General features: G+C 45.3%; 1 protein-coding gene across 2 annotated transcripts in view; it reads left to right on the top strand.

Moving 5' to 3' along the window:
* The window catches only part of ADIPOQ (adiponectin, C1Q and collagen domain containing), a 38,025-nt gene extending 26,310 nt beyond the window's left edge, over positions 1 to 11,715 (top strand). For both annotated transcript variants that reach the window (XM_036347778.1, XM_036347777.1), the window contains exons 2-3: positions 8,358 to 8,579; positions 9,467 to 11,715. In XM_036347778.1, the coding sequence (XP_036203671.1) occupies positions 8,366 to 8,579; positions 9,467 to 9,987 (735 nt within the window). In that variant the 5' untranslated portion in view covers positions 8,358 to 8,365 and the 3' untranslated portion in view covers positions 9,988 to 11,715. The remainder of the gene's footprint in view (positions 1 to 8,357; positions 8,580 to 9,466) is intronic.
* Positions 11,716 to 12,732: the final 1,017 nt, after the last annotated feature.

Genomic DNA, 12,732 nt, shown 5'->3' with positions numbered 1-12,732 from the left:
GTTCATAATTTTTATCTTTACCTTTTTCTTCTTCTTCCTCTTCTCAGAGAATACCCTTCAGCATTTCATATAATACTGGTTTGGCGGTGATGAACTACTTTAGCGTTTTCTTATCTGTGAAGCTCTTTATCTGACCTTCAATTCTAAATGATAGCTTTGCTGGGTAGAGTAATCTTGGTTGTAAGTTCTTGCTATTCATCACTTTGAATATTTCTTGCCACTCCCTTCTCCCTGCATAGTTTCTGTTGAGAAATCAGCTGACAGTCATATGGGTACTCTCTTGTAGGTAACTAACTGTCTTTCTCTTGCTGCTTTTAAGATTCTCTCTTTGTCTTTTGCCTTTGGCATTTTAATTATGATGTGTCTTGGTGTGGTCCTCTTTGGATTCCTTTTGTTTGGGGTTCTCTGCGCTTCCTGGATTTGTAAATCTATTTCTTTCACCAGGTAGGGGAAGTTTTCTGTCATTATTTATTCAAATAGGTTTTCAATATCTTGCTCTCTCTCTTCTCTGGCACCCCCATAATTTGGATGTTGGTATGCTTGAAGTTGTCCCAGAGGCTCCTTACACTATCTTCATATTTTTGTATTCTTTTTTCCTTTTGCTTTTCCTGTTGGGTGATTTTTGCTTCTTCGTATTTCAAATCTTTGACTTGATTCTTGGGATCCTCTAGTCTGCTGTTGGATCTCTGTATATTATTCTTTATTTCAGTCAGTGTATGCTTAATTTCTAGTTGGTCCTTTTTCATATCCTTGAGGGTCTCACTATAGTTCTCAGAGGTTTCTAGAAGATTCTTGAGTAACCTTATAACTGTGGTTTTGAACTCTATATCCAGTAATTTGCTTTCCTCCATTTCTTTCATTTGTGACCTGTTTGTCTCCTCATTTTGGCTGCTTCCCTGTGTTGATAGAGTGACTTTGTGTGCTAGGTGTCCTATAGGGCCCAGTGGCTCAGCCTCCCCAATTACCTGAGGTGTACCCTCTTGGTGCACCCCTTTGTGGGCTGTGTGCACAGTCTTGTTGTAGTTAAGCCTTGATTGTTGTAGGTATCACTGGGAGGAATTGACCTCCAGGCCAATTGGCTATGAGGACCAGTTGTGTCTACAATGGGAGAACTTCTGTGCTAGAGACACCCTTATTGGGCAGGACTTGCTTCAGTGGTGCTTTGGCGCTCACTGAGTCCGCCTAGGTTTGTAGGTGGAGAAAGGCCAGGCCATTCATATGCAAAAGCCTCTCTTCACAGCTTGGGTGGGTTGTAAATTGTGTGGGGCAGAGTCTCAGGGAATCACCAGAGTGGAGCAAACAGCAACGGCTGCCAGTCTGCTCTGCCTCAGAGAGGTCGCGGGGTCTGTGTCCTGTGGCCTGTGCAGGAACAGTGACTGCTGCAAGCACCTCTGTGAGAAAGCCGCCCTCAGGTTCTGGCCCCATGCCTGACAGTCCAGTTTCTCTTTCTCTCCGTATGTGTCTGGGTCCCCAAATTCTCACCTGGAACTGGAGTTTAGAGCAGTTGGGAACTTGTATCTCCCTCCTGATTAAAAAAGACAACAACGTACCCAGTTGCCAGCCCCTTTCGCACACACCTCCGTAACTCCTCACGTCCATGTTTCTGCACCTCCTACCGGACTCAATGCACTTTTCTCTTTCCTTCTAGTTGTAGAATTTCCACTCAGCCAGCCTTCCCGTGGTTCTGAATGATATTCATTTTGTCTTTTAGTTGTAGTTTTAATGTGGTTGTGCACGGCAGCAAATTCAGGTGTTTACCTATGCCACCATCTTGGTGGTCTGAGCAAAAACAATTTTGGAATAATTTTTTGAAATGGAAGTACCTCTGCACTGACTGTCAATTGTTATCAATTACAAAATTATCCACCCAGAATTAGACTGGAAGACATTTTTTGTCTTCAATCAGAATCTGTTCCTCACTTCAGAAACTTTCTAGGATCATGTACCCATCTTCCCCCACCCTCTTTTCAACACCTCCACCCCATGCCACTGTCATGGAACCCCGCTGTCTCTGTTAGTGGAAAGAATAGATCATCCTGAAGTGTTGAAACAGAATGCCGTCCCTTGAGCTGGGAGAATGCATTCCCAACAGCTTTGGAGTCAGCCCTCCATTGCTATGATCTCTGGGGCCCTCCATAGCTGCCCCTTCCAATTCTCACGTTCTGGATTCTCTCCTCCTGTCTCTCTGTGGGAAAAGAAAATACAGCTTCATTGATTCCACCCTTCTTATTTCTGGAGAAATAAGCACAGAGCCTCTCAGAGGTCTTCTCAGGAGTTTTAGTGATAACTCCATAAGAAAAAAGAATGGAAGTGACAAACAGTGGGAAAGTTTAAAGACATATGAAATCTCAAAAGTCTCAGAACAAGTATTCTTCCCAAGTACAAAAGGGGCTTGGCTGGTCTCTCTTCCTTGGCTTCTCATTTAACTCAGCTCTTTCTTATCTCCCTCCTCCGCTCTTTCTTATCTTGACATGAGCTAAATCTAAGCCATCTCACTGTATTCCCAGGAGCTACTGAGAACACTCTCCTGAGCTCTCCACCCAGTAGAGGGCGACAAAGGTACATGTAGATGGTAAGAGTGAGTTTTGACAAGAGACTCATGACCACCAAGGGGTAGCATCCCTATCTGTGTTGTGTTGACTCCATCTCTCTGTCCTCCGCTCCATCCACCCATCTCATTCTCAATTCTCACTTTATGTATAAGGTCACATTTGAACTCGATATTTGATAAATGATGCATCAGATCACTAGAGAGAATTAATTTAATTAAATGTCTTTAAACAACTAGTTTTAATATCTTTAAACAAATGTCTTTAAGAAATCATTTGAATATTTTAGATCATAGTTTACACTAAAACAAAATATTAGAGATGCACTAAAGAGTGAAACAGTCATTCTATTATTAAACAATAGAGGAAAACAAAGTAGGATATTTATCAAACCCTAGCATGAATAAGGACTGTTTAACATTAGAAGCAAAGAAAAATATCAACAGAGTTGACTATATAAAAACTAAAACTTCTGTCACCAAAAAAATCAGGATAAACAAAAGAATAATCTGCATACTAGAGAAAAGAGTGATAGCATATGTGGTAAAGTGTTGGTATAAAGAACTCACAAAAAATAATTCAAAAAGCACATTGTGTTCTAATTACATAAGTGAAAAAAACTACAGGGGTATTATGAATGAAAAAATTAAATTAGAATAGAAAATCAAATTAGAAAACAGGCCTTTAATAAAATGTATAGCTCTCTAATGATCAAAGTAATGAGGTATCATTTCTTTTAGTCAATTAACAACAAAAAACGTTTTTAATGATAATATCCCAAGCTGGTAAGAGTAGTTAGGTAGGCTCTTTGATACACACACTGACATACTACTCGGTAACAATATAATAAACTGCAATTTGGGAATATGCATCAAGAACTTTAAAAATGTTCATAGTTTTTGGTTTAGTAATTTTACTTGTGAGAATATGTCATATAATAATTTGGCGATAAGCTATATGCCTAAGGATATTGGTTACAGATTTAAAAATAATATTTTAAAAATGGAAATTACTGGGGTCCAACCCCAGCAGATCCAGGGGTCCCCAAAGGTGTGGACGGAGTCGGTGAAGAAGGAATGACACAGAGACAGCGTTTAGTTGATCAGCAGCCTAGCCAGGATCTCTAGCCAAGTTCTGGTTTGGATCTCCAGCCAAGTTCTGGTTAGGTTCCCCAGCCAGGTTCTGTGTTTTATTGTCTTGTTACATCTGTATTTATACCAGTTGATTTTAATCCTGTCAATTTCTATTCTAAAGGTTAGGGCGTTTCTTATCTCCATTCCAGGGAGTAAAGATTATGTAGTTTAAGGGTGATTGTTTGTAGTTAAAGTGATTAAGTACCCGCTTGGCATTTAGTTAAGGGGTTTTATCCCCTCCCTAACTTCAGGGGAAAATTCCCTACCTGGGGAAACAACCTTTCTCGGAGAGGTGACCTTGGTTAAAACACATAGCGCTAAGGGGAGCAAACATATTAAGAACAGTATGCTATATACGCCAGGTCCCTTGAAACATATGCTGTGCAGATGTTTCTTTCCTGCAGCGACTGTGTCAAGCAGCAAGGATGGACTGGCTTCCGGCAGAAAATAACCCAAAAGTTCAACAAAATGGAAATGGTTATATATATTTTGGTTGTATCTATTTAATGGACTAACATAATGATTGCAAAAACTAGAAAAAGACAAGGCAAAAATAGGGGAATGAAATTTCTATGTAAAGTATGTTTTCACTTGTTAAAAAAGAAAAAAGAAATAAAAGAGAGGTTGGGCGCTTCAGTCACCCGCCAGCCTGAAAATAGCCCTCAGCCCCTCACCCAGACTGGCCAGGCACCGCAGTGGGGACCCCCACCCTGAAGGGTGTGTGACCAGCTGCAAACAGCCATCATCCCCTCATCCAGGCTGGCCAGGCACCCAAGCGGGACCCCCACCCTGATCCAGGACACCCTTCATGGCAAACCAGCCGGCCCTCACACGTGCACCAGGCCTCTACCCTATATAGTAAAAGGGTAATATGCCTCCCAGCACCGGGATCAGCGGAGCTGTGAGGCCTCCTGGCCTGTGATCAGCGGAGCCACAAGGCCTCCCAATACCGGTTTCAGCGGAGCCGTGAGGCCTCCTGGCACCGGAATCAGCAGAGCCGCGAAGCCTCCCAGCACCGGGATCAGCTGAGCAGCGAGGCCTCACTGCCCTGGTGTCAAGTAGAGCCGTGAGGCCTCCCAGCAGAGCCGAGAGGCCTCCTGGCCCCTGATTGCCCTGCGGCTCTGTGTGTGACAGAGGGCGGGGTCACAACCTCCCTATCCACCCTGCTCTGTTTGTGACAGGGGAAGGCGCCCCAACCCCCTGATCGGCCCTGCTCTGTGTGTGACAGGGTAGAGCCGCAACCTCCCCATCGGCCCTGCCTTGAGTGTGACAGGGGGTGGCGCCCCAACCCCCCAATTGGCCCTACCCTGAGCATGACTTAGGGTGGCATCGCAACTTCCTGATCCGCCCTGCTCTGTGGGTGACAGGGGGGAGCTCCCCAACCCCTTGATCGACCCTGCTCTGTGTGTGACAGGGGGCAGCACCCCAACCCCCTGATTGGCCGGCTCTGTGTGTGACAGGGGTGGTGCCACAACCCCCTGATCTGCCCTGCTCTGTGCGTGACAGGGGGTGGTGTCGCAACCTCCCCATTGACCCTGCCTTGAGTGTGACAGGGGGCGGCACCCCAACCCCCCAATCAGCCCTACCCTGAGCGTGACTGAGGGTGGCATCGCAACCTCCTGATCTGCCCTGCTCTGTGCATGACAGGGGGTGGCGCCCCAACTCCCCAATCGGCCCTGCTCTGAGCCCGACCAGGGGCTGCGGGGCAGGCACCTAGGGATTGGGCCTGCCCTCCGCCACTTGGGAGCGGGCCTAAGCCAGCAGGTTGTTATCTCCCGAGGGGTCCCAGACTGTGAGAGGGCACAAGTGGTGCTGAGGGATACCCACCCCCCGCCAGTGCACATATTTTTGTGCACCAGGCCTCTAGTATATATTAAAAGAGAAACATGCAAATTGGCCGCACCTCTGGTACACCCAAGCCACACCCACCTGCCAATCAGAGTGGCTATATGCAAATTAACCCAAACAAGATGGCGGCCGGCAGCCACAGCGCTAGAGCAAGCAGGAGGCTTGGTTGCCCCAGAGATGGAGGAAGCCAAGCTTCCCACCTGCCCTGGCCGGTTGTGGCCTTGGCTCAAGGCAACGAAGTTTCAATTATAGAAGGCAAATAAATCTGAGATACCTGCTTCCAGCCAGCCTCCACTGGGAGCTTGGGTGGCTGGGGGCCGTGGCCAGCCTGAAAATAACCATCAGCCCCTCACTCAGGATGGCCACACCCTCATGGGGTGAGGGTTCCCACTGGGGGGCTTGGCCAGCCTGCAAACAACCATCAGCCCCTCACCCAGGCTGGCCAGGCACCCCAGTGGGACCCGCACCCTGATCCGGAACACCCTTCAGGGCAAACCAGCTGGTCCCCACCCATGCACCAGGCCTCTATCCTATATAATAAAAGGGTAATATGCAAAATGACCCTAACAGCAGAACCACTGGGAATGACTGGTCACTATGACACACACTGACCACCAGGGGGCAGACGCTCAATGCAGGAGCTGCCCCCTGGTGGTCAGTGCTCCGACAGGGGGAGCTCTGCTCAGCTACAAGTCAGGCTGACAGCTGCAAGTACAGCGGTGGTGGTGGGAGCCTCTTCCACCTCCTCAGCAGCACTAAGGATGTCCGACTGCAGCTTAGGCCTGCTCCCCGCTGGCAAGTGGACATCCCCTGAGGACTCCCAGGCTGCCAGAGGGATGTCTGACTGCCAGCTTAGGCCCAATCCCCCAGGGAGTGGGCCTAAGCCAGCAGATGGTCATCCCCCAAGGGGTCCCAGACTGCGAGAGGGCACAGGCCGAGCTGAGGGTGCAAATTTTTGTGCACCGGGCCTCTAGTATATATATGGAAGATGAGTATATATATATGAAGATAAGGTGGTTTTGTCACATAGAGCCCAGGTAATGGGGCATAGGAGTGGATTCCAGACACCATGCACATCTTTGGAGGTAAGATTGCCAATCAGGGTCTTTCCTGCATCCTTCACAGAGGAGTTGTCTCCTAAAGCCAAACCCAATTCTGGAGATTTCATGTAATCTATAAGAGATAAGCAACCTGATGAAAAATAGTGTCTTTAGGGAAATAAAATATATATAGACTGTTTTGTTTAGAATCAGGTTCTTGGGATTAACCACCTTTCAAACTAGACAGAAGGTCTTAGCAATACCTGTGATGCAGGGTCCTAGGACCTATTTCCCTCTCTTTGGCGCTTTCAACTCTCTTGCATATTTTAGGGATGGGAGACTAACACTCTGGCAATCAGATGTGGGAGCTAAGATCACTCTAATATCAAGGAAGAAGTTATGAGGGTACAAGTCCCTAGGTATGTAAAGGACCATCTTCTGGGAGGGGGTTATCGAGGGATGGTTCTGAGACAGAGAGACCCTTGGCCACTTGTGCCACTTAAGCTTTTTGCTTGGGCTCCTATAATTCATATTTCAAATATACTCCACACTCCTTCCCTCTTGTCTTCTTTTCTTGTTCCCTTTCTTCCTCCTTCTCTCCTCTCTCTGGCTCTTTTTCTCTTTCTTTTTCTCATTATAAAAATATTTATTTAGTACCTACTCTATGCTGGTAGTGTGTCAGGCTTTGCCTCCCCCCACACATGTAGTTTAATGGGCGAGCTAATCAGGAACTGCAGTACAGTGAAGGAAGTGCAATGCTGGAGATAAGTGAGGCCACAGGGGAACACAGAGGAGAAAGAATCAATCCAATTGGGGGAGAGATAACCAGAAGGGGTTCCTGCGAGATGACATCTTAACTGTCCTGACGGCTGCATAGGGATCAGGCATGTGAGGAGATGCAGATAAGGGAGGCCCAGGCAAATGGACAATGTATCTTTTATTGTGTGACTAATCCAAGGCAAGGCTGTGTATGTGTGTGCGTGTGTGTGTGCGTGTGTGTGTGTGTGTGTGTGTGCATGTGTGTAATATACCAAATGGCCTAATGTCACCCAGGAGAAGGGGAGAGGGAGGAAGAGAATGGGAGAAAAAGGAGGAGGAACAGACATAGAAAATAAGGGACAGGGTAGTAAAGAAGAAACTGAAATGATCCAAGAGAGAGGATTAGTTAGAATGGAATGGAATGGAATGGCCCCGCCGGCATGGTTCAGTGGTTGAGCGTAGACCTATGAACCAGGAGGTCATGGTTCGATCCCCGGTCAGGGCACAGGCCCGGGTTGCAGGCTCGATCCCCAGTGTGGGGCATGCAGGAGGCAGCTGATCAATGAGTCTCTCTTAACATTGATGTTTCTAGCTCTCCCTCCCTCTCCCTCCCTTTGTGAAATCAAGAAAAATATATTTTAAAAAATAAAATAATTGGATGGAATGATCTGAGTCAACATCCGTGGAAAACTCAAAGGAAGGATTCTTGACAAGGTGACTCTTGGAGCCTTCCCTGTGCCTGGTTCTGTGCTCAGATATGAGTAAATTGGAGTAACATTGTTGTGCCATCACTGAACTCACAATCCTGTTGAGGAAAAATGGTTACCCATAAGGAATATGTTAAATATTGCAAATATCAGGGCAGAAAAAGATCGAGGTGGATTGAAATAGAAAAGTCTTCCTGGAAGAGGTGAGTATTGGGAGAGTAGGTCTCAGAAGTGGACCCTGCTGAGGTGGTGTGAGTCTTGCTTAGATCCAGTATGAGTGTGCTGTGTGGGGTCTGTCTCTGATGGCTGGTCTGATTTCAGGACTCAGGATGCTGTTGCTGCAAGCTGTTCTACTGTTACTAGTCCTGCCCAGTCGTGGTCAAGATACTCCGACCAAAGAACCTGGAGTCCAACTTCCCCTGCCTAAGGGGGTCTGCACTGGTTGGGTGGCGGGCATCCCAGGGCATCCTGGCCACAATGGGACCCCAGGACGTGATGGCAGAGATGGCACTCCTGGTGAGAAGGGTGAAAAAGGAGATGCAGGTAAGAACAAGTTTTTGGCCTTCTCCATCAGACTTGTCTTGGGTAGAGGAGGGCTTCTAGAACTATATAAGGGTATTAGTTATTGACTAAGGTCTAGACACAGGAAAGAAGCAAATATTTATTTTATGTGACTCATAAGCAACCTAAAGTGGATTTTGGGTTGGCCTTCCAGTGGTGACAATAGGTGTACTTGTGAAAAATCAAGTATCTCGTTCCCTGTCCCCTTTCCCATCCCCACCCTCATCCATCCCTAGTCCCAATCTGTTCATATTCCTATTTCTATTCATTTGCCCTTAATTCCCATTCCATGCAGTGACATTCAACCACACTTGGTGTTCACCTCCTGCAGGTCACAGTCCTGCTCCTAGAGAGCTCCTGGTCTAGTTAAGAAGAGAAGACTAATGCACAGGACTGTGAAAGGTTACTATTGGGAAGTCCAATCCAAATATGCCAAATTGAATGTGAACAAATGCCAAATTATGGAACAGAGAAAAGGTGCCCTTAGAGCAAACTTAGATTAACAATGAGGCTTTATGGAGGAGGAAGGGCTTACGCTAGGTCTTGAAAGATGAGTGGACAGAATAAAGAAGGGAGGGCATCCTACACAAAGGGATAGAAGAGCAAAAGTATGGTTGGTTGAGACAGTACATAGTTGACAGGTCGATAATGGAGACTTATTGGACACAAGGTTGGAAAGAATTAATGGAAGCCTGCTGGGGAGGATGTGGAAATAGGAGGTATAACTCTCCCCTTTGGGTGCTCCCACTGGCTCTTTGCTCGAAGTGAAGCAGGTTGTATATAGGGGCATAGGAACAGTGTTTTAGGTTGGAATCAATTTAGGCAGGAGTTCTGTTTCTTGTGATCACTGAGATCTTTTCATTCTTTAGGTCTTGTTGGTCCTAAGGGTGACACTGGTGAAACTGGAGTGACTGGGGTTGAAGGTCCCCGAGGCTTTCCAGGAGTCCAAGGCAGGAAAGGAGAACCTGGAGAAAGTGCCTATGTATACCGTTCAGCGTTCAGTGTGGGACTGGAGACCCAGGTCACTGTTCCCAATGTTCCCATTCGCTTTACCAAAATCTTCTACAATCAGCAAAACCACTACGATGACACCACTGGCAAATTCCACTGCAACATTCCTGGGCTCTACTACTTCTCCTACCACATTACGGTCTACCCAAAAGATATGAAGGTCAGCCTCTACAAGAAGGACAAGGCTGTGCTCTTTACCTTTGACAAATACCAGGACCAGGACTTGGACCAAGCCTCTGGCTCTGTGCTCCTCCATCTGGAGATGGGTGACCAAGTCTGGCTCCAGGTGTATGGGGAAGGGGAGAATAATGGGCTCTATGCAGATAATGTCAATGACTCCACCTTCACAGGCTTCCTTCTCTACCATGACACTAATTAGTGACCACTTAACCAGAGCCTCCACTGGGCCAAACAACCCAGGAGTCAAAGAACAGCCCAAGGGTTTTCAGTGTAGTTAGGAGACTGATATTATTATTTAGTTGGAGAGTTCTGAACATTATTCATGCATTTACTCATTCATTCATCAAGTGCCCTTTTTAAAAAGTTATACCGTTTATTCTCAATCCTAAAGGAGATATGTTCCCTGGCTGCAAGGATCTGGTACATAGTGTCAATAGAAGGATAACAGTATTTACTGGGGAGCTTCACATACATGACAAGATAACTGACACAGGAAAGTATTTGACAGCACTATTTTGTGCCCACGGTTTCTCCTCAAGTTCATGCCAATCCTCTGAGGTACACAGGAAAGATATTATTCTCCTCTTTTTTACACTTGGGGTGCTGAGAGCTAGAGAGTTAAGTGGATGCCTGACATCATCCAGGTATAAAGGGGCAGAGTTATAAATCACACTCGGGGCCATGAACTTTTTCTATTATACCGTGTCCTTTTTTAGAAGTACTTGCCCTCCTTGGGATGTTGGTAGAGGGCATCTCTCATCCATCTTACCTGAGGGCCTTAACTCATCATGAGTTAAGTTTTTTCCCAGGAGAGCTTCCTCAGAACAAGTGGTTCTATAACCAGGTTCCATTTCAGCTGGACCACTCAATGGCCCCTGCACTTCTCTTTCCTCGTGCTCTTCTCTCTAATCCAGAAAGCTACCTCCATTTCCACATGCTGAAATCTTCCCTGGTCCTCAAAGCCACCTGATCAGGAAGCTCCTCTGATGTGATACTCTTCCCTGCAAATCTTTCTCACATACTGCACCCCTGTGCTTCTTCATGTGTTATCCTGGATGAGAGCCCTGGGCGTGGGAGACATCTCAGATCAAGGACAACTGCCCAGAAGTACCATGTTTTCTACATGTCTGAGTCCCCTTGCAGGTCCTTGGTCAATGTCTCATGAAGACCACATCTATTCAGAATTAACTCCATTTCAGCCCCTTCATGTAACTAATCCTTATCAACAAAAATATTGTTATTTTAGGAGCTCTCTGATTTTAAGCATCTACTCCTTGTTCCACTGTATAGTTTGAATAATTTTCACCAAGGTTAGGAATGACTATGCTTTCCAGAACATTTGAAGAATTTTTCCTTGAGGAGATAGTTTGAGCCTGTAATGCAAAAACCTATGAAGGAATTTAAAAACCATTCTTTCCTTGAGTACCAACTGGGTTTGGGAAGACCTGGGCCTTCTGAATCTATTCTAGTTTTTTAAGAATTATAAGAAAACACACACACACACACAAATCCCCCAAACTCTCTGAGGTGATGTGGTAATTATCTTGATTGTGGTGATTATTTCACAATGTACATCTATATCAAATCATCAAATTATACCCTTTAAATATATAAACATTTTAATTATAAAATATTCCTCAAAAAGAAAAAAGAATTACAAGTGGTTGATAGTGGTAAATGTCTTCTCAGGATATTCTTCAAATGTTTTAGTGAAAGCAGAATTAATAACATTCTGTATAAATATAGAAATGGAAAACCCATTTTTTTTCTTACAGTTTTAAGTTCTGAATGATTCCCATTTATATATGCATTGCTATTCATTCAGTGATTATTTCTACATATAAAACTTTGTCTTTTTGAATGCTTTTGTATTATTATTTTCTAAAGATAAAGATATCCAGCATTAAAAGTAGAAGCATTTGCATCACATGGCTTTTGTTTTCATTTTTGGAGAAAGACATGGGGTTCAGAGAGGAATGAAGGGATAAACCCAACTCAAATTAATAGGCAAAAAAGAAAAATGTTCCTTGCATAATGGGAAATATCAGAGCTGTTCTGTCAGAGGCTCAAATGATGTCATTAAAGACCCTTTTTCTGTCTGTCCTTCCACTCTGTCTTCAACAGCACAGGCTTCAGCCTCAGGCTCTACACATTTTAGTTCTAGGTTCTCCCTCATGATATAAAAAAGACTGTAGCCTGCCAGCTGTCATACACTCTCACCACATCATTTAGCCAAAGGGACATCCTCTTTTTCTGGTGGTTCCCAGGAGGAGAGAGGAAGTTTTCTCTCCTGGAAGCCCCAGCAAACATGTTCTTGCATCTCATTGGCTCTGGCTGGGCTACATGTCCATCCTTGATCAATCTCACTGGGGTCAGGAGGATGGACTATCCTTATTTCTCTAAAAATATATTTTTATTGATTTCAGACAGGAATGGAGAGGGAGAGATAGAAACATCAATGATGAGAGAGGATTATCGATAGGCTGCCTCCTGCACACCCCATACTGGGGATCAAGCCCACAATCTGGGCATGTGCCCTGAGCGGGAATCAAACCATACCTCCTGGTTCACAGGTCAACACTCAACCACTGAGCACACAGGCTGGGCTGGACTGTCCTTGTTGATTTAAGTTGACCATGGCTCAATCTGGAGAAGGGGTATTTTCCCTAAAGCAAAACCTGAAGACAGTTACCAGAAGTGGGAGAACAGACGATAAATGTAAAAACAACATTTGTTTACAACAAGCTGTTAATGTTATGTTTGAGTTTTCTCAGGTTTCTCAGAGAGATGTTGCTGGGAAATTACTATTGATTTTCTCTAAAATTTCATTAAGTAACTAATGTCTGACCATGCTTACAGTTCTGCACCTGGTTAGGGTGGGATTCTCGCAGCACTGGACACGATGTCACACTCACTCTAAAGTCTCTGGAAAAGGATCATTTTT

This window comes from Myotis myotis, unplaced genomic scaffold (assembly GCF_014108235.1).
Source record: "Myotis myotis isolate mMyoMyo1 unplaced genomic scaffold, mMyoMyo1.p scaffold_m19_p_2, whole genome shotgun sequence".
In the NCBI taxonomy this organism is placed as follows: domain Eukaryota; kingdom Metazoa; phylum Chordata; class Mammalia; order Chiroptera; family Vespertilionidae; genus Myotis; species Myotis myotis.
Note: the sequence above shows the minus strand (reverse complement) of the source record. Positions and strands in the feature narration are given on the sequence as shown.